The 27,426-nt window shown below is 39.9% G+C and overlaps 1 protein-coding gene across 2 annotated transcripts in view; it reads right to left on the reverse strand.

Annotated features, from left to right (window-relative positions):
- Positions 1–8,310: 8,310 nt before the first annotated feature.
- Positions 8,311–27,426, reverse strand: part of MET (MET proto-oncogene, receptor tyrosine kinase) — a 70,646-nt gene continuing 51,530 nt past the window's right edge. Inside the window, exons 11-20 of one of the 2 annotated variants that reach the window (XM_010120554.2) lie at positions 24,215–24,361; positions 22,046–22,202; positions 21,108–21,248; positions 18,464–18,694; positions 16,009–16,089; positions 15,215–15,396; positions 13,530–13,639; positions 10,291–10,456; positions 9,266–9,402; positions 8,311–9,128 (exon numbers count right to left, since the gene is read on the reverse strand). In XM_010120554.2, coding sequence (XP_010118856.2) covers positions 8,918–9,128; positions 9,266–9,402; positions 10,291–10,456; positions 13,530–13,639; positions 15,215–15,396; positions 16,009–16,089; positions 18,464–18,694; positions 21,108–21,248; positions 22,046–22,202; positions 24,215–24,361 — 1,563 coding nt within the window. In that variant the 3' untranslated portion in view covers positions 8,311–8,917. The remainder of the gene's footprint in view (positions 9,129–9,265; positions 9,403–10,290; positions 10,457–13,529; positions 13,640–15,214; positions 15,397–16,008; positions 16,090–18,463; positions 18,695–21,107; positions 21,249–22,045; positions 22,203–24,214; positions 24,362–27,426) is intronic. The other variant, XM_086747540.1, reaches the window with a different exon arrangement.

Raw genomic sequence — 27,426 nt, forward strand, 5'->3', positions numbered from 1 at the left:
CTCCAAAATTGGTTCTTTCTGCTCATTCTCTGATCAGCTTTCCTCCCCAGGCCTTCGCACTAGGCATTATCATAGCAGGCTGAAATAGTCACTGGCTGTTTAAACAGAGGAGTGTTTGATTAGAAGCATCAAGAAAGGAAACAAGAAGGTTTTTACGATGACATTTCTATTAGGAAAATCTCCCAGTGTTTCAGTATTTCCTAATTATGAGTAATTTTGGTATTAATTTCCTTAACCAGTCCTCCTTAGAGTGATTGATTTTTGAGCTGTGTGCTCTGGTCCCTGTTACTGGATAATGCCTTAATGTTGGACAATGTATTGATGTTATCTCAGCTAATCACAGAGGTAGGATGGATTTGCCTCTTTTTCAGCCACCTTTTATCAGTTTTCCCTTGTCTTGAGCTATAAATTATTGTAGGCTGAGGAACATCTCTCCTGTTCTCTAAATGTAGCTTGGCTCTGTGAGAAAAAGTATTATGGATGCAGTCCGTATTTAAAGAAAACCCACTCCGCAACATAAGCTTCTGAAGTTGTGGATACCTTTCACGTACATGAAAAATACAACACTGGCATTGCAAAACATAGATAAGCCAAAGCAGCAGCCCTCCTCATTCAGATCCCCTATATCTGAGTGACACAGCTTACCTCTCAGTTGTGCTTTACCACTAGATAGAGGTTCCCTTGCAACTGTGCAAGTCTGTCACTTTCTGCTTAGATATTTGGAACTTGCAATATATCTGGGAAGCGAAAAAACACTGGGAAGCATTTCAGATCTTGAAGGAGCTGAATGCTTCAAACAGATGGCTTCTTTCCAGAGAAAGTTCTTCCATCTTTCAGAAATGCTTCTCATAAAATTTGACCTAGCTGTTAGGAGTAGTATATAACTGAGTAAGGGGGCTGGGGAAGAGTGATATTCAACTTGTAGAAAATAGTGTTGGGTACCTTGAGCAGTAAAATCCTTTGATCTCATTGCAGTCTCTAATTTCCCGATTGTGGCTGAATATATGAATGATGGATAAAGTTTCTGTATTCTCATTCAAGTGGTAAAGGAAGTTGTTTGTTTTTTAGTTTTCACTGGAATCATGGAATCATACAATGGTTTGGGTTGGAAGGGACCTTTAAAGGTCATATAGTCCAACCCCCTGCAGGGAGCAGGGACATCTCCAACCAGATCAGGTTGCTCAGAGCCCAGTCCAACCTGGCCTTGAATGTTTCCGGGGATGGGGCATCCACCACCTTCCTGGGCAACCTGTTTCAGTGTTCCACCACCCTCAGTGTGAAAAATTTTTTCTTTATATCCAGTCTGAATCTACCTCCATGTGACCTTGTTAGTCTGAATTCAGATTGAAAATACCACAGTGTTGCTACTGTATATTGTACTTTATAAATGACTCTGTTATTATAATATCTGCTTGACAGACTAGTGCGTAAGTACAGTATGGCAAATATGATCTAAACCAAACATTTCATTAGGGAAGGACATTTGTTATTGGCTTTCGGTATGGGCTGTTAGCCTTCATGGACACCAGTTTCCCTGCAATGAAGTTACTATTTTAATACCATTCAGGGTTTTATGCAGTAAAATATAGGACTACATAAATTTTAATGCAGTCATAGTAAGTACTATAGAGACTTCGGAAGGAGGTGCAAGGGAAAAATGCTGTGTTGATAGCGATTTGTGCAGCGCAGCAATAAGAATTTGCTCATATTGATCATCACCACCCAGACATTATCTTCCGATTCAGGATTATCTACAGAAAAGAATATTCCATAGAATATTAGGTTTGCACACAGGACCTCCATATTGTGATGTCTTCTGGCAGTGTGAAGGTACTAGAGACAAGAGAAAGGACAAAGTATTTGGTAAATCAGTTCTGGCAGACAGAACAACTCTCAAGTACTGCAGAGAACTCTAGTTTCTGCCAAATAATCCAAAGTCAGTTTCCCTAGACTGCTCTCCAACCAACTCAGCTTTGAGAAGAAGCAAAACCTATTTCAAGATGTCCAGAATGACTAACAGAAGACAATTCTTTTAATTTATCCAAATAGGTGTGCAGATGTATTTTGAAGGCATTAATTCTCCTGGACATTTGACATAGACTTAAATGTATTTTAAAATAATGTACTTTGTATTTTTGTGATGGTCTTAAGGAAATCCTCCTGGTATAAATTAATATCAAGATACTTAGCAAATGTATTTTATCATTGTTGTTGCAGATGTACAAGTATTTTTCCAGGATATTTTTGAGTAAACTTAATATTCACAAAAAGAAGTAGAAATAGTGCTGACATAGATGTCCTTTATTGACCTGCATTTGATGCAGCAGCCCAGGTTTACACTTGTCAACGAGGTGAGTTTGTTTTCATAACTTCAGTGAAACGATTCCACACTGCGTGGGCCTGCCAAACTTTTACCCTCTTCCCATCCGATTCAGAGTGGCGGTTCAAAAGTTCTGCCAATAGCTGCAACAATTTGGTGCTCAGAGGTGTACGGAGAACCCAAGCAGTGCTGGAATGTTTTTAGAATTATTGAGCTGTTCATTTTTGAGGCAAATACTTTGAATGCTATTACGGCTCTTGTGGCCAGATGGCAAGTGTGTTACATAGACGTGGCTAGTAATTTAACTGACAAGCTGATTTCAATAGATATGTTTCCAGTAACTGAAAATGAATGAAGAAGTTATTCAGATAATTATATTTGTCAACAAAACACAGAAGTTACATGGTGAGAGTGTTTCTGACTTCTGAAGATGGTTGTCCTTCCTGTAGGAGTGACCTCTTCTAAGAAAGAATGTTTCTTAAGAAAACCATTAACATACAATTGGAGTTGGATGTGACTCACTCCTTGTTATGAACCACTTACTGACTAGGGTATACGTGTTGTCACGTCATCTCCCGTGTTTGCCATAAAGTCTGCACCATGAGCTCCAACAGGTTGCAGCTCTGCTGTCTTTTTAAAATTGCCTTTATTTTTTTTCTGAGCTGCACAAAACATAGGGAATATACCACTGTTGTCTGAAGGCCTAATTGAAGCTTACACTGTATTTTTAGCGTTTGAGTTCAGTTTTGTTGCACTTGCAAAGCATGCCAACTGCCCTAGTGAGCTGCAACCTCATGGCAGCTGAGGTGTCCATGTTTGGTCATGCACCCTAAAGTTTTTGGCAATAACACTCCTCACATCCTAAAGGAGGCTATTCAGCTGTCATTTGTACCAGAGAGGGTCTCAACGTGTGCTTGGTAATTAGAACTTTGGCAAGTGTTAATAAATAGTGTTTGTAGAAACGCACAGGGCCTCAGAGGCCTGAGTGAGGATGACTTCCCTGTTAAATTGTAATAATGAACGAGAGAAGGTGTTCAGCAGATACTGATGAACCTCTAAACAACTCCAGGCTGTGGCAAAATACTTACTACTGAAAGGGAAAAGCAGAAACCACGGAAACCAGATTAAATACATCATTGTTCTTTGGTGTTTTACATTGGATTGTGCACATGAAATCCTATCACACTGGACCTACAGTTTCTGGCTATGTTCACTTAAATAAATTCCTATAAGGACAGGCTGAGAAAGTTGAGGCTGTTCAGCCTGCAGGAGAGAAGGCTCTGGGGAAACCTTATAGTGGCCTTCAGTACCTAAAGGGGGCTTATAAGAAAGATGGGGACAAACTCTTCAGCAGGGCCTGTTGTGATAGAATGAGGGGTAATCATTTTAAAATAGAGGGAGGTAGATTCAGATTAGACATTAGGAAAAAATTTTTTACAGTGAGGGTGGTGGAACACTGGAACAGGTTGCCCAGAGAGGTGGTGGATGCACCATCCCTGGAAACATTCAAGGCCAGGTTGAATGGGGCTCTGAGCAACCTGATCTGGTTGGAGATGTCCCTGCTCCTTGCAGGGAGGTTGGACTAGATGACCTTTAAAGGTCCCTACCAACCAAATTATTTGATGGATCTATGATTCTAAATCCCTAACTAGAGCCATGCTCCTTTGTTTAACTCAGGAGCCTCATAAGGGTGCAGACCCAGAAGGTCAGTCTGCTGCCTCAAGGCTTTCTGTGCCAACTCCAGACCTAGGGAGGAAGGAATGAGGTGATAGCAGGGGGAAAAGAAATCTAAACATACCTCTCCTCCTCCTGTAAGCCTAAATAAGCTATCGACTGAAAAACTAAAAGCCCAGCCTGGTGTGCATGTCAGAGTCTCCCGTTTAAGCCTGATTCAGCTGGTCTGCCCCCGATTGCTTTGCAGCCTGGAGGATCGTCCTGGGCTGACCCTGGCAGGGATTTACCCTCGGCTGAGGGTCTCTCCCCAAGCGTGGTGTGTTGTGAGGAGGCTGCCAGCTCTGGACAGGAAAGCACCAAAGTTAATAGTGACACCAGCCAGGGAAGCAGTGTTCCTTACAAAACAGCAACCTTTTCTCTGTTCCCCAGGAGATCGCGGAGTGGCTACAAGTGCTTGACCTTAACCAGAAAAAGAGTCTGTCGGCATCTTCTTTGGAAGGGATTACACCTTCAGTGTTAGCAGGTGGGTGGGGATTTCAAAAGGCAAATTCAGGTTTAATGTCAGGGCACATAGTTCCAGTTCCATGGTGAGGGACTTGATCTCCTCTGGGCTGGTTTCCGTGGAGTCAATCAAGTTGCTCTGAATTCTCCCTGCTGTCTGTGAGATCACAGTTTCTTGTAAATGTTTTTACTAATCAGTCTGGCAAAATCCTAAGATTTCCTGTGTCTTTCTTCGATGCTCGGAATACTCAGTTCATGACCTGTTTGTTAAAAATAATGGAAATTGGAATCTCTTAGGAATAGATGTTTTGTTTAGTGAGTAAAAAACCCATTAGGATTTGTATTTCATTTATCTGCTGTGACCTTTTCCTGTGATATAGTGTTATGGCTGAATTCCAGAAATGAAATTTCTGAAGGGAGAGTTTCATGTTTAGGTTTAAAGTTATTTTGATGCCCTTTTGCAGCTGCTCACCCGTATTGCTTCTGCCACCGTAACGATTGCAACGTACCTTTCCTCTTCGTTTATTTACATATGGCATTTAGGTCTGTTCTTCATGACTGAACTTAAAAAGAGAGACAGGAAATTAGCAATATGCAAACTCTTAGCAACCCAGTGTACAGTTTTCCTTGGTTTTTAGAAACCTTTAATATTGTTGGATGTATTAAGGATCTTCCTTAATTTGAGCAAATTATTTAAAATGGCTGAGCTAGTAGTGCACTAAAAAAGTGTGTGTGAAATCAACAGGAAAATTTCTATGGGGTGAGGATATCCCTCCCTATTTTTTAACCTCTTGGCTTTTGTGTAGGGTATCTGTTATGCAATTTTTTTGACCATGGGCCACGTCCACTGTTAATGTGCATGCTGGGAGAAGGCTGCCAGTGTAAGTCAGCTGAAGATCTGCTGCAGTGCGTACCTGGTATAAACAAAGTTACCAGGACGAAAAACTGAGCATGGGAAGCTTGTGATTCTGTTGACCCTTTCAAAAAGGCAATATATAGCCATCCCTTAGAAATCATGAGAAGTAATCAGAGGAATGTGTTACAAATCTGGTATTTAGGTTCAGACCATCATTTGGCTCTATATGATGCTGGTTTAGATTTGAAGACCCTGGTATTAATAGCAGACTGCAGTAAAACCTTGGAGTTTTTTTACTGACTTTTCGGGAAATCTTGAGAATGTCTTGGAAAATACATTAGATGTAAATAATTAGAATAAAAAAGTCACCTCTTTTAGCGAGACTGGGCTTGTGACACAACAGAAAAATGTTTTCATCCTTTCCTGCTATTTTCAATGCCTTTTTTTTCCCCAAAATACACTTTGAGTTGAAACTGAGCATATACATTTTCTGTTAAGAAGTAAACGTGTCTGGAGAAAATGGGTTTTCATGTTAGTTTGCTTGATATTTTGAAATTACAAGAGTGTATAAATGCTGTTTTTAATAGGCTGAAACGTCATGCATTAAAATATTTCTGAGTGAGTTAAGTATGAAATGTCCCCCTAAGGTAAGCTGCTGAAGAAATGAGCTTTTAGAATTGTCTGGCACAGGAGTGGCACAGGACAGTGCATATTGCAGTGTTTGTGGGGTACCCGTTTAAAATACACTTCACAGAAGTGAACTTGTGAATTCAGTGGGAGGCATCTAATGTAACTAGGAGGAAACACGTGGCAGAGGAGCGGGATGGCTCCCATTCCCCGAGAAGAACCAAGACCCCTGGGGACTGCAATGCCTTCTCTGTTCAGGTGCCACAGCACCTTGCAGAGAAGAAATGCGTGATGGATGACCATGGGACATGGGTTCAGGTGCTTGAACCTTCTTGTGGATCATGACTGATTAGGGAGCTTGGGTGCCAAATGCAAGTGCTGGGATCCTTATTGGGCCAAACCGACTCTTTATGATGCCTCTTTATGAGCTCTTTATGAGCTTCCAATGTCACTCCCAACACTATGGGCATGAAGAATTTTAAGGCTCTACATCAGTGCAGCTGAGGTTAGGGAAGAGGTTTGCTAACCAAATGGACTATGCTATGATTGTTCACAACAAAATATTCTGCACTTTTCGCTGAGGCATCTATTAATGGGTAGGAGGCTGATGAACTGCGTGTTTGATTTATTGGGGCACTCTCCATATTTTTTGTGTTTCTAAGTTGTTTCCTCTTTCTCACACAGTTCCACAAGTTGCTCTTCCCGTGTTAGTCAGAAAAAGTGTACTGACTTTTATCAGCTTAACAGTCAAATGTTAACAGTAATTACAGCACTAGAAGTGTAAAGTATTACAATAATTCATTTTAATAACATGTTTATTAGGTCATAACAACAACTATAAACATAAGTACCATTCAGCTTTTTTTTCAGATATATGAACTTACTAACATCAAGTCTTTATCAGAATCACGTATTCTTACAGGTGTCCCAGACACAACATTAACTTTATTAAGCAAAAGTTCATAAATAGTAAAAATGTCCTCTGTTTCACATTGCAGCGTTCCTCAAGCATGTATGTACAAGTTTTGGAGATTCTTCTCCAAATCTGTGTGTCATAAACTTCCTTAGCTGTTTTAACAACCATAGAGATGATTTTTTTTGCCTGCAGCAAAACCTTTTGTCCTTGAGCAATCTACAATTAGTATTGCTCTCAGCAGACATGAAAGTTCATTTCTGAAATGAAAGTGGTGATGAAACACAATACAATATTATCTGCTCATAGTTTGCCTACACACTCTGCCCCCATTATAAATCTTTCAGTTATAACGCTGTCTCCCAAGAACAATATATCAGTTCTTTATCTGCACTACCTCTTTGAAGATCTTAAAATGGTTGGCTCGCAGCAACAGAAATATTATACTTAGGGTGGAGTGTGTTTACAGTCAGTTCTTTTCCTTTTTAATATTTACACAGTATTTTTTTAAGGTTGCTACAATTTATGAATCATGTAGGTTGACATACATTTTCTGAAATGTTCACAGTGCAGTATTTTGTGGCCTAACCAAACTTTGTAAATGTCATTAAAAATAAACTTTTTTTTTTAATATAAAAATAGAATACTTTATGTGTTTACACCAACAAACCCAGTTCTATCCTATACTAAACAAGCTATACAGTAGTATGCACAGAATTCCACAGGAACAGAAATGACATGTGATGCTTGCCCTAAAGCTATAGTACTCTTCTCTAAAGAATGAAAGTTTGATTTACTATCTCTTTTCAAAATTGTTTTTCTGGTCATAATTTAGAAATAAAAGTAGGTGTCATTATTCACTGGGCTGTGTGATCTAAGAAGAGGCTAGGGAGACCTAAAGCTATTTCTTCTTTTGATCAGTGTTCTCAGCTCTTTAGGGTTGGCACAAAGAAGTTATCAACATTCCTGCTATGGCAGTGTCTTTTTAGGTCAGGGCTGCTGCAACGCCTCTGCTTTTTACTCACCTTTGGCGGCAGCTCCACCCCAGGGTAGGTGGCAGAGTTTGAGCTACTTGCTGTGTGACTCACCAGACAGCAGCTCCATAAGGCTGCCAGCCTGCCTGTCTCCTATTCCTCTCAAGAATAATGCAGCCCATATTACTACATCCCAGGGATTAGCCTGCCATTTAATATGGATGCCTTCAAGTTTTTATTCTCAAAGAGTGGTTAGTTCTTTATTGAAAGAAATTGAGGTTTCGCATTTTTCAGCAAGAGATCTGTTGATATAGGCTGTTTGACTCAAAGAACTTTGAATGTTGGAATAAAGTTGACACTAGGAATGCTTTAAGCTAGACGATTTTCCCTTCATTTTATGTACCATGTGAGTACACCAGAGGACTGGCTAGGCTGACACACTTATTTTACTGCACACCATTTTTTGATGTTGATTTCTGTTAAGATATTTACCTAAAGCTGGTTCTCTTGGCTGTCTATGTTCTAAGAAACCTTATGGATGTAGTGCAAAAATACAAAGTTTGGGTTGTGCGGGAGGAAAATACATTTTAAACTCTTGAAACTGTCAGCATTTGTCTTAGGCTTTTGTGTGAAAACCATTTCTGCACTGCTCATTATCCTAACGTACATGCAACAGTAACAGTCCTTCCAGCCATACTGATTGGTATTCTGCTTGCTCCTTCCAGGCATTAATGATGCATCTTCATTCTTGGGTCTGAGCACACATTAATGAGGGCTAGTGTGAACTAGCTCTGGATGGTAGCACACAACGATTCCATTTGGTAAACTGATGCAGTTGTTCAAATACTTGGAAATTACTCTGATGGTTTATGGAACCCCATCGCCTTAAATGATATGATATCGTGTCCTTGTACTAGTGCAACTTGGGCAACAACATAAACATGTGCAACAGTGTTCTCACAAAGACCGGGCAGTAAAAACTAGTGGACAAAATGTTTCACTTTTTGTTCATACAACCAGGAATGGATTTTCCTCTATTTCAGACATACTCGTCATGTGTCAACATCCATGTCTGTGTTGTCTTGGGATGATAAAAGAGAAGGATAAGGAGCAATGCACTTCACGTTGACGTAAGTAGCGTTGACATGAACATAGTGTTCCCCAACAAAAGTGGAGAAGATCGTTGATATTTTTGAAACAAGTTCAGAAAATGCTGGACGCATCTCAGGTTTTGGATGCCAGCACTTCAGCATAACTTCATACCTGCAATTTAAATAAAAGAAATGTTCAATTATGAAATCATGTAAAAAGAAAAAAAAACCCTCTGCTCCCACAGTTTCACTTACTATAATATCAGAATTAAAAGCATTTGCAGAAGGCTTTGCAAACTATTTACTTACAGTGGGTCGGGGCAGTATTCAGGTTGTAGCAGCCTTCTTCCTTGTAATAAGTAAACAGTTATATCAAAAGAATTTACATCAGGATAAGGTGGTGCCCCTCTTGTCATAAGTTCCCATAACAACACACCAAAGGACCACTAAGAAAACAAAGAAATAATAAGTGATAGGGTTGGAGGGCTTTACAGTCCAGTTTTAGAAGATGGTTTGACAGATTTAAGCATTCAAATGCATGGATTTTGCCTTTGAAAAGTTATTTTACTGCATTCAGGTTCCTTTCAAGTGGGCTAATAAATACTGTAGGGACTTGAGGAGCCACTTAAATTAGAAACTCAACTAAGTAAATGAAAGAAAATAAAAGCTTATAGGGCTGCTACTTAGCTAGTATAAATTGGAAGACCTCTTTTGAGGTTAATGGAGCTCTGCCAATTCACATGAGCTGCTGATCTGACTAACTCTGCGTAAATAGATACTGAAGAGAATATATGTGGTGAAAATTCTATGCATCACAGGCTAATTTGAATCTGGATTGAAAGGAGAGCTAAAATACAAAGTGATACAACTAATGACTTCATCTTATGATTTTTTTCTTCATAAATGTCCAGGTAGTACTTGAGATTGCTGTAGGCAGTCAGTAAGTATTTATAAAGCAAATAAAGTTTTTGAGAACTATTAAATATTAGGAGTGTCAAAGTTAACCTGTTTTGTCAAGCTTTCCAGAGCCTCTCCTATAGCAGGGTTGAACTCCAGCTTGGCTTCTTGGAATGTCCTTAGTTTCCCTTGGAGTGGGATTAAACTCCTAATTCTTTCCTGAGCAGTAACAGCTAATCAGGTCAACAACTAGTTGTTTTGGGATTGGGACAAATAGCCTTCCTGGATGTAGAAACAGTCTCTTGTTCTTACGTGAACTAAAGTTAGATTCAAATATAAGTTTTGGTTTGGAGTTAGTCCATTCATTAAATACTAGAGAGATGCCTCAGGCAACATAAGAGAAATTAATAGGTGATACAAATGTGTTTGTACATTACCACATCTGACTTTGTTGTGAACTTCTGAGTTTGTAAACTTTCTAAAGCCATCCATTTCACTGGCAGTTTAGCTCCTGTTTTATTATGCACACTATAGTATTCTTTATCATAGACATCTCTGGCAAGACCAAAATCAGCAACCTTGACAGTGAATTTTTCATCCAACCTAGAGAAATGACAAAAAGTATTATCTGCAACTGAGCAGGCAAGATTTACAGTGATGGTGGGTTATGAGTGATTTGCATTTTTGAGACCATGACTTTGGAAGGCAGTACTTTATCTCGGACCTATTAACTAATGTAACAGTGAAACAAAAAGTGCAGCATAGTATATTTGACATCCATTTAATACAGTGAATGAACTCAGGAAATTACTGATATTGTTTTGATAATATAATTTGAATTACAGTTCTTTTAAAACAATTGCTCTGTATAATAAGATCTTTGCTAATAGCCTAAACATCCTGATTGACTGTTACGTAATTTCTTCCACAGCTTTCTTCTTCCATAACTTTAGAAACCCCTCATTTTAATTTCAAAGTCAAAGCATCACCTTTCCTATTCACTCTCAATTTGGATAAGGAAGGACTCGTCATTATCTCAGTGACTGCCTGTATATAATAATGTAGTCCTGTAACTAAGGGTGTGTTTGGTGTCTGTACTGGGAAAGAATGGTGGCATAAGAAGAGTTCTGCTGGAGTTACAGTTCAGCCATACAATAAGATCTCCCTAGCTTTGCACCTCCTAGGCTCAGTGTTTGTCCTGGTAAGCGTTATCATTATAAGAAAACAGATAGAACATGGGTGTTGGCATGCTTAAGCCTATCCTTCATTATATGTGCAGAGCTAGCCACAGCAAACACCTGCTTTTGCGCTTCTTTACAGAATCACACACAGAACAGGTGAGGTTGGAAGGGACCTCTGAAGATTATCTAGTTCACCACCACCTCCCCAGCTCAAAGCAGGGTCACCAGCTGCAGGTTGTCCAGCACTATGACCAGTTGGGTTTTGAATATCTCCAAGGATGGATATTCCACAGCCTGTCCGGGCAACCTGTGCCAGTGTTCAGTCATTCTTACAATAAAAGCATCTCTTCCAATGTTTAAATGCAATTTTCTCTATTTTGATTTATGCCCACTGTCTCTTGACCTGTCCCTGGGCACCACTAAGAATATCTGGCTTCATCTTCTTTACTCCACCATATCAGGTATTTATACACGAGTAAGATCTCCCTGAGCCTTCTCCAGCCAATCCCATCTTTCAGCCTCTACATGTTGCATTTCCCTGTCTTGAATTTATGAGATTTGTATCTGGGAGACTGTCTGATCTGTTGAAGTCCTTCTGAATGACACACAACCATCTGCTGTATTTACTGATGTAATAACTAAACCACTATCAATGAAGGGTGGGGGAGGGAACTTTGTGGGTCAACAGGGGACAGTTTATGCCATAGCAGCTTCTTGCACCTCTTCTAGGATATTGGAATAGAGTCAAGAGTCCACGAGGACTGTATTTGCATCCTGTCCTCCTTTCTGATGGGCATTGCCATTGTGGCAAGGGCTCTGCTTCTGAGTGCTGGAGTACACATGGTCACTGGGGCATGTGAATCTTCAGCCCTACATCTTCCTCTTGGGTGGCAGCAGCTCTTCAGGCTTTGAGGTGCTGAGCCATAGAGAAGTACAAAAGCAGCCATTCAGTTGGCAATGTGAGACATCCTGATAGCTATTCCCTCCTCACCCATGGAAGAGCCAGTTGGCCAGAGGGCATGTCTTGTTGCCACTATTGATTAGATGAACTTTGATTAGATGAACCAGGACTTCTAACCCAATTCCTTTCTTCTTAGGAAACCTGAAAATCATGTTGCTTGTGTCTTTTTTCCTCCCTTAAAAAAAACAGCAGCTGTATGAAAATGTTCTTTTTCAGAGGCTGTTCAGCTGCATGACTGTGCATCCTGTCTCCCTCTCTACTCCGCTCTGGTGAGAGAGACCCCACCTGGAGTACTGCATCCAGCTCTGGAGCCCTCAGTACAGGAAAGACACGGATGCATTGGAGCAAGGCCAGAGAAGGGTCACAAAAATGGTCAGAGGGCTGGAGCACCTCTCCCATGAAGAAGAGCTGAGAGAGTTGGAGCTGTTAAGCCAGAAGAAGAGAAGGCTCCGGGGAGACCTTCCTGCAACCTTTCAGTACCTAAAGGGGGCTTATAAGAAAGATGGGGACAAACTTTTTAGCAGGGCCTGTAGGGGTGATGATTTTAAAATAGAAGGAGGTAGATTTAGATTAGATATAAGGAAGAATTTTTTTTATTATGAGAGTGGTGAGACAATGGAACAGGTTGCCTGGAGAGGTAGTAAATGCCCTGTTCCTGGAAACATTCAAGGCCAGGTTGGATGGGGCTCTCAGCAACCTGATCTGGTTGGAGATGTCCCTGCTTCTTGCAGGGGGGTTGGACTAGATGACCTTTAAAGGTCCCTTCCAACCCAAACTATTCTATGATTCTATGAACAACAAAAAGAATAAGAAATCTGATGTTACAGGTGTATAACTTTTTTGCAGCTAGAGTTCCAGATTATGAATGTGCTAAAAATAAACTCTAACACTTAATCCTGTAACTCATTAATTCACAACATACGCAATGATAATGACAACTCCTGTATCAGTTAGTCTTTGTGTGAACTGAACTGTTGGCTACCCAGACACTAGTAAGATTCTTTGCATGCTCTGACTTTTTAATGTTAATCTGTGTGCACAATTGAGCCAAAGTAAGCTCATACTCATGTAATGAAAGATTACTGTCAAGAGGTCTCACTGGTGTTTCTTTGTGTTCCTGTTTTTCTCACAAAGTGCCCCTGTGTTCCTCTCCCTCTTGCTAGGTGCGGCAGCAGAGATGTGCTGCTTCTGAAGAGGCTGGGTGGAAGCACAGCAAGTTGAGACAACAACAGTTTAACTTCCCTTAGGAGATGCCTTTTAAATGCTCTAACCAATGATTTTGAAAGACTACATTTTCACCTCAGCTTTTCTTATTTCCCACACTCAAAAAAGGCTTATGTGTAAGAAGTGAGCCCTTAGCAAGCTGAGTAGCTCATCAGTATGCAAGACAAACGTCAGTATAATTATGGAACAATGAAATAAACACCCTATTTTGACTAAAAAAGGAGAATCCTGGAAACTTTTGTTTACCTCATCTCACTGTCTTGCAGAAAAGAGTGTGATAGCATGTCTGGAATTAGATGTTTATACTTACATACAGTTTCTTGCTGCCAAGTCTCGATGGACAAACTTTTTGCTTGCAAGGTATTTCATCCCTTTTGCAACCTGAAGGCCAAATCCAATCAAATCTTTTACTGTTGGGTTCTGTAAAATACAAACACTTGTGATACAATGAATGCAGAAGCCCAAGGAGCAGACTGTTTTTTACTGTGACTCTCAGGTTTTGACACACCTATTTTGCCACCAGAATGATCAAGACAGGTTGGTGCTTGTAGTAAAACTGGCATAAGTTTAGGTCAAGTTCTTACCTCCAGTGAGGAAATACACTCTAAGAAATAAAAAAAACACTGACAGACTCCAGAAGAGTGCAGTTTGCAGCATAAGGAGCATGACATGGGCTGGGAAGTAGAACAGTATGCTGAAACCTCAGCATCACAGCTGATACACAAAATTCACATTTGTGAACTTAGAGTATAAGTACACTCTGTAAAAGGTGCTAACTGTGCACTTGGAGCTCATAATCTGGAAATGACCAAGAAACTAGAGTCCTATTCGGGGCAAAATAAGTGCAAGCTATCATCAATAGGATGCTATGGAAAAGGCAAATGAGACCTTAGCAGTTACCTGAGCAACATTTTCTGCAGAGATTGGTAACTTCCTCTGCTGGTCTACAAGGTGAGACCTTACTGAAAATGTTAAATATGGAAATAAATATAAGCATAAAACTGTAATACTTTTAGCTCATATCATGTCTTGTTATGTAATAGTATGGCCCAACAGATTTTTGTGTTGTTGCCATTGCTCTGTGTAATTTTCTTCTGTGGAACAATCCTGCTCAACTGTGGCATTATTCCGTTCATTTCAGGAAGGACCATGACAGTATTCACAGATTCCCTGATGCTTGTAGAATGAAAGAAGCTCAAAAGAAATGAAAGAACCTCAGAAAGCTTAACTCCCCCAATAATTTTTCCATATACACTTTTTTTTTGCTTCACTGTCTATTGTTGATTGCCACAGAGGCAGAGGTGAAATCCCATTGCCTCAGAAGTCACTTTACATTGTCTTAGCACTGTGAAATGGGTGAAATCCTACAGTATAAAGTGGGCTTACATTGCCTGAGGCAAGATCTGTGATCTCATACTTGAGAGAAAGCAGTGAGGCACATTTGAGAAGTCTGCAGTCTTTCAATGAAAATTGAGAAAATCTCTGATAAGAGAGTACTCATAGTTCATATAACAATTGCTGTTTTTCTCTCTTAAGATAAAAAGAAAAAATATTGATAATAACGAAGCTGTGACATTCTCTAGCTGGACATGAAGATCCCTTACCTAGGAGTTGCAAGAGCAGATGGTGACGACTGGCACAGCTGTGCTGAAGTCAACAGAGATATGCCAGTTTAAACCAGCAGATGGTTGGGCCCCTTGACTTAGATCTCATAAACACATTTGTTTATAAAGAGGCTTATGGATGGGAAATGAGAAATACTTATTGCTGATAATTTCTGGGAAACATTCTAGAGAGGAATTTGAGGGGGAAGGGAGGGAGTGGCAGCCCTGTGGTCAGGCTTGGTGCCAGCCTAAGCAAGTGCTAAAGGTTAAGGTGTAGTAACAGCAGCAAGTTATAGATGTAATGTAATTATCAGAGCTCATAACCTGCAGTGTTGGAGCGGGGCATGGCTAGGCTTGCATTACCATTTTGCGGACCTCACCATGTACTTACATGAGTTTCATTCCTAATGAAGTTTCGAAGATCTCCGTGTTTCATGTATGGAAGAACGACTAAGGGGGAGCCTTCATTGGGCAAACAGATTCCCAGGAGTGACAAAACATTTGGATGAGTGAAATCTTTCATGATTATTCCTTCTTTCAGAAACTGAGCTACTTCTTCCAGGTCTGTAATCCCTAGAAATCCAGTAATAAAATGAAATCATTAAAAAAACCCCAAACAAACTACAGTTCATTTCTGTACAGCATGTCATTGCACAACAAAGTGTTAACGAGAAGCTACAGACATGATCCCCACCTCCCACATTACAACTAGGTTACGTACATAGTTTTTCTTACAATGACTAAATACAGTTTGTTGGTGACTTTAATTCAACTTCTCCTTTTCTTATTATGAATTATTTACAACAATAACACTTGAATAAAATCTTTAATAAATGTTGTTATAATCTTTTCCTATTTTTCCAGCAGCTTTGTCCACTCTTTAGCAATTTAATTTCCAAACACAAATCTTCAGTAGTCAGAAGAATAAAAAATGACACTGCCTTTCCCTCATTTTTCATTGTCCTTTTCTTTGTAGAGGAAATACATGGGCATTTCATTTGACGCACAAATATATACCAATGCCTCATGGTAATCTAAAGTTATTGGAATTGCTCCAGAAATAAATCTGATCCAGCTGCAACTAAGAATCTTTATTTGTGAAAGTATACTTCACTGTAGTTAATTAGTTCACTCCGATTATCTTTGGAATTATGGTACTGTCTCACTATTAAACATGTAACTTACTATTCAGTGACTTCACAGCACAATGAATTTTCCTGCCATCATTACCCAGCAGTGTCCCATGGTACACACACCCAAAATGTCCTGTGTAAAAAATGAGCAAGATTAGCTTTAATAAGTACAATTAGCTTTCTGGTATTTTCCACTGGGTCGCAATTATGATTTAAGAAAGTGATCACACTCCATTTCTGTCCAATTCCCAATACTTCTAATGTATACTTCATAACTAACACATAAAATGATTGTTACAATAAACCACCATTACATAAAACCATCATTACATAAAATAAAAACTCTATTTGCAGCATAATTGATATTTCTTTACCTAGATGGAGAGTATAAATAATGACAAAGCTGGTGCCACAACTGCTTCATAGTCTTGTGATGACTATGCACACAAAAACCATGTCAGCCCATTCCCGCCATGCTCTCCCGTATATACCCAAGGAGGGCACTGAAAGGCACAGGGAAGCAATTAGAAGGAGCTGCTGTGACCACTGGATCGGTGGTTCCCAGTGGTCTGCAAGCCCATGCTAAGTGGTCCACAGGACTGTACAGCCTTGATGCACCTTCGGTGGAATCTTGCATAAGGAGGGTCACTGTAGGCTTACTGTCTCAGGTCTTGCTATTCCATGGAAAATGTTGAGTATTAACAGTGGTGTAGAGCCATGAATGGTCTGGGAGTCGCTCTGCTGATTACAGACTGACCACATCACTAAGCGGCAGTCTACGGTCTCTGTTGTGGCTTAGTTCCTAGTGCAAAATATCACTAAAAGATGATCAGTGAAATCTGCCTTCTTGCTGGTGGTCTAAGCAGTGAAATAAACTGCCAGTGACACAGAAATCTTTCCTGATCCTGTGCTTTCCCATCAAGCAAATAGTCTGCAGAGTGGGGAAATCTACTATGAGAAGTCAGGTTTACCTGTATGGGAAACAGAGAACTCTGAGCTCCAGGCATGTGCATTAATTTATCCGAATCAAATTATGTGCACATAATGGTGACTTTCCTTCACAGATATAGTGTTTACTGAGTACTTTTAAAATATTAATATTTGCAGTGAGAAAGCAAAATAGCTTTTTGTCAAATGTGAGTTCTGCAGAGAGAACAAGACTATCTGATTAATTCTACTAGGTTCCAGTCCTATGTGCTGGTGAGAGCCCAGTTGGCTTTGATTTTGGCTTGGGATAAAATTAATATAAAGTTTGTTTTATAAAAGCAACTAAAATCCCATCAGACCACAGCTTGTTTGGAGCCTGGGCAGAAATCCTAAAGCTCGGATCGGGTGTGTCTGAAATATTTTTGGTTTTGGCCCATTTCTAGTTACAGAGGAGAAAATTTTAAAAAGGTTAATTATATTGGTGTCATTCCTGATATTTTTCAACATTAAAAAAAAAGGAAAATACTTGGCCTTTTCTGAATCAAGAAAGAAAAGAAAAAGGCCCACCCTTGCTTTGGGAATGATGAAGTGTAAGACATGGAAGGGAAGCACACTGACTGTTTGATTTGTGGCTATTTTCCTGCAGAAAAGGCATTAGGAATATCACTTATAGCCAAATTTTTATCAGTATTCTGATATTTAGCAAGAGACTTCTCATGCATGATCAGCAGAAGAACTGAAAATCCAGTTTCTACTTGGTACTCGATAGCCCCTGTCGTAGAAATGCTGGCTTGGGCTATGAAAGAAGGAGAGAACCTGCTTACAGAGATGTAGAGGAAAAGGGGTCATGGGAGAAAGTCAGAAAAATAGGGGACTTGCCATATCAGGGACAAAAATAAGGGGAAGTGAATCAGGAGCTACGCATTGCTGCAGCTGGGAGAGAGGAATGAGGGTGAACAGAGAGACTCTGGAGGGAGGAAACAAACAGGGAATTCCTCAGAGCTGGGGGAAACATGTGGAGCAAAAAGGGGTGTGTGCATTTCACCTGGCCCATGGGGACTTCTACTGAATGCAGTAGTGACTGAAGGAGTCTTCAGTGTCATGTAGCAATCCTGACAGCTCTCAGGCTCCAAGTTTAAAGTTGCTGGTGCCCTTGCCTCGGCATCCCTTGCCACTTAGGCATCTGTCTTAGGCTCGCACAATGTTCTGTGGCAGCCTCCCTCCTGCTCCGCAGCCTTGTGGATCACAGGCCCTGCCTGAGCCTTTCCATGGCTCAGAAAAGGGTGAGAGTGAGGTGGCTGAGGGGGATCCAGCAAGTCTTTGAGTTCAAAGGAGCCCCATTAATTGGCAGACTCCTTCCCCTCTCTGCTGTCTTCTCCAACTGAGCAAATGCACAACCCTTCATCTAACTTCAAAGGAGAGCCCCTTGGTTCTCCCCTTGATTTGGTGCATGGGATGCAGTGATCTAAGAGACAAAAAGTTTGAAAAACCTCCATGTACACATCTTATTCAGAATGGTTTATAATGGATGGATGTGCAAAAAGAATAGCAGTTTGCAAGGTAAGAGCCGCGGTACCTACCTCTTCCTATTACTTCGCTGAAGTGCACAATCAGACTGTCAGGACCAATAACCACATGCTGCACTTCTTTGACCAGGTCGGGATTTAAGGCACTGATGTCAATGTGGACATTAGTTTGGAGAAGCGGACTCGCTAAATCTGAGTCTCCACTAGACAGAATTGGGGAAAGGTCAGAGTGAGGATACTGGGCAGGTCTGCACGATCCATTCTGAGACATGCTTGGAAATTGATCTGCAAGAGGAACAGAACCTGTTACAATCTATTCAGACTTCACCTTGGAAAATGAAGAGCTTTATTTCATTGGTAAGCATGATTTGAGTTTATCAGCTTGGAAGTGGCTTGGCTCTGCAGAAGTTTTGGTCACAAAGGGAAAATGAAAATATGCATTGCTAATCTGCCAAACTCCAGGAAAACCATGCCACTAGAAATTTGTGCTTGTCTCAGCTCTACTTCTATGAAAGTAAACAGCAAAACTTCCACTTTTCTGAGAGGATCGAATGAACTCTTGTCACTTCTTGCCAAGTGTAGGTCATAGCATTTCTAGTAATTGGGAGTAACAAGAGCAAATGGAAAAATGACAGCGATAAGGGAGGAGGAAGTAGTGAACAATTAAAAACATGAAATCCTTTATTATTTTCGTGTTCTAATTTGGTAGGGAATTTTAAATTTCATGAAGGTTTCCAAACTGCTGGTGACCAGCTATATTTATCCAACGGTAAATATTCAACCAGGGAAATGCCTAGAGGTGATTCATATCCTGTAACTGCTGAAGATAATACAGTTGGTGCTACTCATGAAAATAACATGAGCCAGCTGATTTAAAATAGCAGAAATTAAAATGTTTCAGTCAAGTCAAGAGTATTTATTTGAGAAAATTATTTTTGTCAACAGCACGTTTTTCAGGTATTTAAAATAGCTGTTGTTTAAAAGATTTTTTTTCTAGTATTTGGTGTAATAGAATCATGGAATTAAGTTTAATTGACACCAATTTCAGTCTGGAATGATTACAGTGGAGTGAATAAGCAGAATTTATCCCAAGGTCAAAAAGAAAAAAAAAGGAATAAATTTAAGAACAGAAAATATCAGATATTTTATCACAAAGAAAAAAAGGTGTTGCACAGACATACTTTATATATTTATGTATAAAACCTGGGAATTGTTCATATAGTGCTATTACCTGTTTAGGTGCTGAGAAAAACTCAGTGCTGCTCTATCTAGAAGGAAAAATACTAACTCTTCCATTTACAAAGCCACATTTATGTTACCAAGGGCAAATATCTATTTAATAATCACGGTAAAATACTCTAGCCATGTTTGCAAAATAATTTTTACAGCCGATACATGTAAACCTGCATGTTTTCTAATGCTCCCATCATTTTATTCTTTGATGGTAATTGAACATTCCTATAGGAACATTAAGTGAATGCACCTCCTTCTTTGATATCCTGTCTGCTGTGCGTTGCCAGGGCACAGTGGCCCCAGGACCACTGCAGATTTACCTTCCAGCAAGGATCTTTGCATAGTTTTGTCTCGTGTACCACTTTCCCTTCTAAGCAGTGGCACAGGCTTTCCTTTTCCTTTGGGAATCTTTCAATCAAGAAACTTCCTGTGCAAGCTAGTGGCAGCAATTAAAGAATCATAAAGGAAACTGGGAACAGGCCTGGCCCTCAAAAAGCTCCACGACTGGGAATTACAAAGGTGGAATAAGGATACGAAGTGATTTCTATTGAGTTGTATATGGCAGCACCTGAAATAGTGCAAGACTATGTCTATACCAAGACTAACAAGTATCTGTGGTATCTCAAATATCATAATATGATAACTCTTAATAGTTAAAGACTCTTTGATATTAATCACAGTACATGTGCTCCACACGTCTTAAAGGACATGTTCAGCCTAAAGTCGCATGATAAGTGTGGCAGAGAATACCTACTCTAAAATGGTGTTACAAGGCACAAAATTATATTCAGCGTAGGGTTATTATTCCCTTGTGTCCACACCTCTGAAAGTGAACAGCATGTTTTCTGAGCCTGATATCCCAGCACACATGGACCTCCACTCAATCTGTCACTGTTTTCACATCTCTTTAGCGTAATTTTGAAAATTAACATTTCTGCATCATGCAACATGACATTTTATAGGAAATGCATGGACAGACAAAAGAATATCAGTTTACTAAACTTCATGTCCCATGTTGGGCTGACAGAACAGCTTTGTAATGACTGCATGAAGTCACTGAGACATACTAAACCTACAGCTGCTTGGTGCTATCCTTAAAATCACTTTTCCAGAGTGGATTTGTGCATGGTGTGATGAACCTCTTGATAACTCAAAATCATGATATCCACCAGCTCCTAGTTAATTGTGGAGCATACTTACAGTGATTTTCTACTAATAGTATTTTGTATATTCCTCCAACCTGAGTAAAAATAAAAATCCTTTGCATCTTAATCTTGGGAAGCACCTGAGCAGGTCAGTTCAAATAGCAAATCTGTGAACACATGAAAGTCCTAAACAATGGAGACAGACAAACCAGATGAAAAAGTGAAATTAAGATACTGATCAAAATAGCTATAATCTGAAGAAATGAAAAGCAAGATGCATAAAACAGTATCATCCATACAGACTCATAATAGAGGCGTACCTTCTAGAAAAGTTGATCTGTAGTCTACAGATTCACTTGAAACCATTTCTGTCGTTGGACTCACACTCCTTGCACTCACCAGCCTGTCCAGGTGAGGAGTGTGCACTCTGCCATCATAGCGCACCAGGTCGCTTCCCAGATCTGAAGAGGGAGAAGAAAGAAATATTGGAAAATTCTCATGTTTACTGTGCGCCAACATTCACGTAGGTATTTATTTAAGTTTAAGGTGTTCCGCTGTGCTGGGAGGAGGGTCAGATTGTTGCTGAGGCAGATGCATGCAGGACCTGAACTTCAACTACTTGAACAGCACAAGATTTGCTGTAACTTGTGTTAAAGCCCTCCTCTTCGCCACAGTGGAAGATCCAAGAGAGCTTTGAAGCCTCTGGAGCCAGCTTCATGATCTGTCTGTGATACCACACCAGAACAATACTAGTTTCCCTCCTCCCTCCCCCTTATGTAGTGCAGTGAAAGGAAACTCAAACATGGGGGCCAAAGAGGAGGCACACTCTGGCCAAGTTCTTGATTTGGGTGAACAGGAGACCAGAACACCGCAGCATTCTGTGTCTTGCACAACCTAGGCGTAGCCTGGAGGACTACAAGGCAACTGGATGAAGCTGAAGTACTCAAGATTCCACGCATGCCATATATTCATCCCCTCTTCCAAGGCTGACTAGGGAAGAGAAGTTACTAAGTTTTCCTAATAGCTCAGAGTTCCTCTGAAATCCTTCTCCTTTAGGCATAGCTGGATGGCCCTTCACCCAGCTCAGGCAAGAGCCAAGGGCTGAAATGCAACAGAACATTGGACTTGATTGTGAAACATCTGCTGACAGGTTACAACAGGGCATTGCATGGCAGTTAAGCAAACCATAAATTGATGTCAGTTTTTAAAATCTAAGATACAATAACAGAGTTATTGGATGGCAATGACTATAATGGACCTTTAATTTGTTTCTTCTTCCTTCTCCAGATGAAAAACACCAAAAAGATCAAAACTAGAACTGATGTTGAAACAACTCCAGCAATTAGTCCTGTGAAATTCTGATCCTGCCGAATCAGCACTTTTCCTATAACTGTTGACAAAACTTCTTGCTTCCACTGAAAAAAAACAAAGAAAAAAAAGTGTGTTGATTTCAAAAGACAAGTAAGAAGTAAATTATTAGTACTAAAGTATAAGCTGATATGTCCCATATGTATTAAATCTTGACTTTATGATTCTGTACTGCGATAAGACACTGGGAGTGGAGAAATTATTATATTGGTGTACGCAGGAGACCTACATTTTTATGATTCATTACATGCCTTCAGGAGCTCTGGTAGTGACACAGCTATGTATGTGCTGCACCACGCACACAGCACGCACTCACACACGCGCTCTGGGTAACAGGGTCCCAGTGCTGCCAGGTGTTATTTCAAAATGCTAAATTCATACTTTTACTCAAATGATGCAGGGAAATGTATGGGCCTATGGATATATGGATTGAGACATATGTTAAAAAAACCAACAAACTAGCCCAAATGTCTTTAATATGTTCCCTTCTGGCATAAATACACTGTAACATCAAACTCTCTGTTGACAGCGTGCCTGCATTTTAGTTCCCAAGGTCACGTGAGCCTGTCCCTTGCCAGCTTCTAGCTTGTCGACAGTTTAAAGAAACAAAACAAAACAAAAAAGCAACCCCCAAAATCAACAACCAAACAAACGCCAAGCAGCTAACAGGGAAAAACTGTTTTAGGTCACACGGCACTAGCTCAGTCAGTTGGAATGCATTTGGCCATCCTTTCTCTTCCTCCTGTGGAATTCATTCCTCTGGGTACTGTAATGATGGATTTGCCCGTCAAAAGAGCAAATTTTCTTCTTCGCTGGGCAGACTGCAATTTCTGAGGCTCCTTGCCAGTAAACAAGCAGAAACCTTATTTAACCCCTTTATGTTGTGTTCTTTTCTACGTGCAAAACACGTCACAAATATCTGTTTCTTAGAAGTTAAGGAAATATCACATAGTAGAACTGATTTAATGTAATGCCAGTTCTGGTTGCATATGTAAAAGTATGAACAGGTACAGAATGCAACACATGCTCAGTATATAAAACTAGGCATTTACAGCTCTGGGAAACAGACACACCAAAAGAAGAGCTGCATTTAATTTTACAGTTTGCCTGATACATCCAAGAAATTTAACTTGTACTTTTCAAAACAAAGCAATATTAAAATAAATTAATATTTACTGTATTAATAAAGCAAAGTAGTTATTACTATTTACTTACGTTGCAGCAGCACATAGGAATACTATTCATGGCCCAGGATTCTACTGAGGATGAATGCCGTAAAGACATAAAAAACCCAGATGGTTCGTTCTCCAAAGAGCTTACATAGACATTGATCCTAGTCACACTTACATCACTGGCAAAGTTTCCACTGTTTTCAGCGAATCAGAGTCCACAATCAGCAAATTTCATAGTTTAAAGGTAATCCCCTTCTGCTGTAATTTTTCTTCTTTTATATTTAAAAAAATACAAAGATACTGAAAGATTTGTGTCTTATTCCATGAATCAGTAGGTCAAAACTGTCTAAATTTTTAGTAGCACTCTGAATGACTCTAGTGAGACCACCTTTAGAACCTTAGCAGAACTCAAACATTTCTCTTAAGTGTCTGCATCTTACAAAAATAATTGAAATGAAATTATAAAAAAACAGACAAAAAACTCTTTCAGAAAGGATCTGATTCTCTTGACTGCAGATTTTATTTTGCTGAAAAAAGGACTTGTGAGCTCCAAAGTAAACCTACTCCATTATAGCTTCCCGTTCTTCCCCATGTTTCCTCTTGTGTTTGGATTAATAACTACCATTTTATTTCTGTGCTTAGTTTATGTCCCACTTTGTGCCTAAGGCTCCAGAAAGTCTCTGTACAAACAGGTAATAACAAGAACGATGATAATATTTCTTTTAAAATAGTCAATATTATTTGAATTTCCATCCAAAACAAACAGGGATAGAGATATCTCTGTAAACACAAGCTTAGGCTTACATTTAAAGTTTATAGGTTCACTAGTGACTAGTGATAATTAAAAAGGCATTAATATCTCATGTGTGGTGGTGTAGCTGCCTCACCTCTATATTTAGCTCGCTGTTGGATTTCAGAAGATCACTGGGAACCGTACACAGAATTGATTCCGACTGCAGGAGGAGGTTTTCGCAGCTTTTATTTCCAACTTTTAGCACCTCTCCTTTAACAGCTTCTGAATCAATATAATTTCCCTTGGAAAAAAAAATTAATATTACATAACCATCTCATAAAAGTTAAGGAGAAGTCCCTTTATTACCTTGGAAAATGTTTTTAATGGAAAAACAATTGTGAAATAAAAGACTAATGCAAATTTACATTGCCCTGTCAATATGCATATATCAGTTTTCTTCACATAAATGGGAGTTTGACAGACAGGCCAGAGAGGGATGATAAAGTTTACAGATAAAACGTGCTGTCACTAATACTCATAGAGCCCATACAGACTTCTAAAAATGTAAATGTCCAGGGGATAAATCCTGTTGGTCTTGTTTGATTTTTGCATAATTTGCACAAGAAAGGAAGCATTATGTGACCTTGTTGTTTATACAAAACTGGCATTATATTATCCACAAACTAAAGGCATCTCAAACATTTTGTTTTGCAAGTGGTTATGGTAGCAAGAATGAAGCTTTCGAAATGAACTAATTAATTAATTTCATAAAACCACACAAATCTGTTAAAATTGTGTTCCACAGACCAAAAAGGAACAAACCCTGGTAGAGATGACAGCACGAAAAGTGCACTCAGAAAACCTGCTTTCACATCCCACACTTGGAAGAAACATTATTCCTTCTGGTATTGTGATAGTAGTGTCCAAAGGCCCAGTTCAGGATGCTTTGTGCGCAGGAGTGCAGCATTTAAGAAGCTGCCCTACCCTGTGTACAGCCCAGTTTAAGATGAAGGAATGGGCATATTAAGCGGGATTTAAAGGGGAGAAGGGAGGATGAGGAGTAACATTAATACAGGCTCTTTATGCAGGCTGAATCTGGGAGTTTTTCACAAGAAGGGAGGAAGGCATCATGGCTGACACTGCTGTGAGGCCTTGTGTACCGGAAAGAAAATGAGAATCCCAGTCTGAGGAGAAAAAAAATCTTTGGAATACATTTTAGGTCTGCTGCAGAATCAGACTAAGTCCTGGGAAAATTTTAATAAACATATAGGAGAGCCAGTTTAACGACTTATTTTCACTGGCAAAGCCACGCACCAGGTGAGGGCTCTTTAATTGCTGGCCAAAAAAGCCAATTTTGCACTCTGTCTTCTGTCTGCTTGGAGCCATTCTGTTTGGTGTTAATTAAGTAAACATTCAATGGGCCAGGGAGCATGTGATTGACTGCTTATTGCTTATTAGTATGGAGGCTTGCTGCAGGTTGTGAGCCATTCCTGTTCAAATCTTTCCTTTGAATGAAGTACCTCAGAGACTTGAATTTGAGCCTTTCATTTTCAGGATAAATATACTATCCTGGAGAGTGTGGGTGAGTGGCCTCTTTTTTTTCTAGACCAAATCTTAGAATTTTTGTCCACCAAAACTGATGCTTAACCAAAAGAAAAAAAATATATTGACATTTTCTAAGGTGGTCCGTAGCCAGTTATAATGAAGACAGCATTTTTCACTTACTACAATTACCATTACATTGCAATTAATATAGTCAGTATAATACCTCAATATATAAAGAGTTTTAGAACTCTTTCAGTGGCAGTTTTGCTTTTCTAAGGACCACAACATTTGCCTAAGAAAAGGAGGAAACTGATTCCTGTGAGAACTGGGAAACAATATTTCCTATTTAAAGTGTGTATGACCCACCTTCTTGAGCAATGCCCTTGCATGCAAGCTGGAAAAGCTTGTTACTGGACTGAGTAGCTGCGGCAAACCAATCTGCTAGATCTACTACCTCACAACTTCAGAGAGATGGGAATCATTTCAGTGAAAGTTTAGAAGCCGTAGAAGCACCACAAACCAAGTCATGGAAGTTTTAAGATTGGTATCAGAAGAGTTTTTGAGGTTCCTAAGCAGAGCAGGTTGACTTGGGAAGAATAAGGAGTTACTGCAGCTGCAGAGCTTCCACTTCAGCTTGCTCAGAAATACCAGAGTTTCCATATTGCACTCTCTTGGACCAGACATTGAGAGAAACAATTTTCTATGTGATGTGGAGGAAGGCTGAAAATAGAGTGACTCATAAATAGACAAGAAGTGTTCCTTAAGATTGTCTCATAAAGAATGTTCTGTACTGGCTTAGGAATAGAGTAGGCAGTTTAGTAAGTCTTGTCCTGCTCTTAGTTTTAGGACAGATGTGCCACAGGACAGCCAAGATCTGAGATGTGATGTTTAACATGAAATGACAATTGTGCTGCTTATTTCTCTAGTGGGAAATACACTTTAGTCACCTACCGGCCTATTCCTAGGCCTCTTCTGGAAGCACACACAGAGACTGTGCACCGACTTGGTACATGAACACAACCCCTGACCAGGCCAGGCCTCCAGGCTGACTGAGGTAAGAAGCTGTTTCTTTCCTTATTTATTTCGGTTTTTTTTTTTCACAGCTAGGACACACTGGGCTGTCAGCAGGCCAGCTCGCAGATCTGGGTCAGCGGCTCCTGCGGGAGGCAGTGAGTGGATTCTGTCCTCTTAAGCAGACTCAGGTCTTTGGTCATTCCCAACAGTGAAACATCAGAATTTCTCCTGCCCTGAGAGCTTCCCATGTTGGCAGGAGACAACAGCACTTCTGCAAACGCTTCTGTCTTCACGGTGCTGAAGCAGAGAAGTGCCTCAAGCCACTCTGCCATGACCTTTCTGACTGCGGCATGGTGGGCACTGAGAGACTTCAGAGAGCCACATACTTGGCAGAGGAGGACAGTGATGATGTGGGACCTTGAGAGGCTCGGTAGTGTGGGAGACAAAAGGGCTGGCATTCATGGCACACAGTGCCCTGAATGTGTTTTAGACAGAAGACTTAATGTTTTCTTGTGAGTAACATTTTCTTACAAAAACATCTTATGGTCATCAGGGGAAACGAAACAGAACCTTTCAATTGGTACCCTCCATCATTTGATGAAAGCCAAATATGTCACACTAGATTAGTTTGATTGAAAAACTTGTGATAAAAGGTCCCTCCGCCCTTCTGAAACTAATTAAGAAAAAAATAAAAGAACTTTGGTTTGGTAGAACAGACTGTTCACTGAAGCAAGCTGCCATTTAATTTCATGCTGAGCTTGCTTAATTACTGCACAAAATATGACCATGAGGCATGTAAACTTGTGT

The sequence above is a fragment of the Chlamydotis macqueenii genome, chromosome 1 (assembly GCF_036417535.1).
Source record: "Chlamydotis macqueenii isolate bChlMac1 chromosome 1, bChlMac1.mat, whole genome shotgun sequence".
Lineage (NCBI taxonomy): Eukaryota > Metazoa > Chordata > Aves > Otidiformes > Otididae > Chlamydotis > Chlamydotis macqueenii.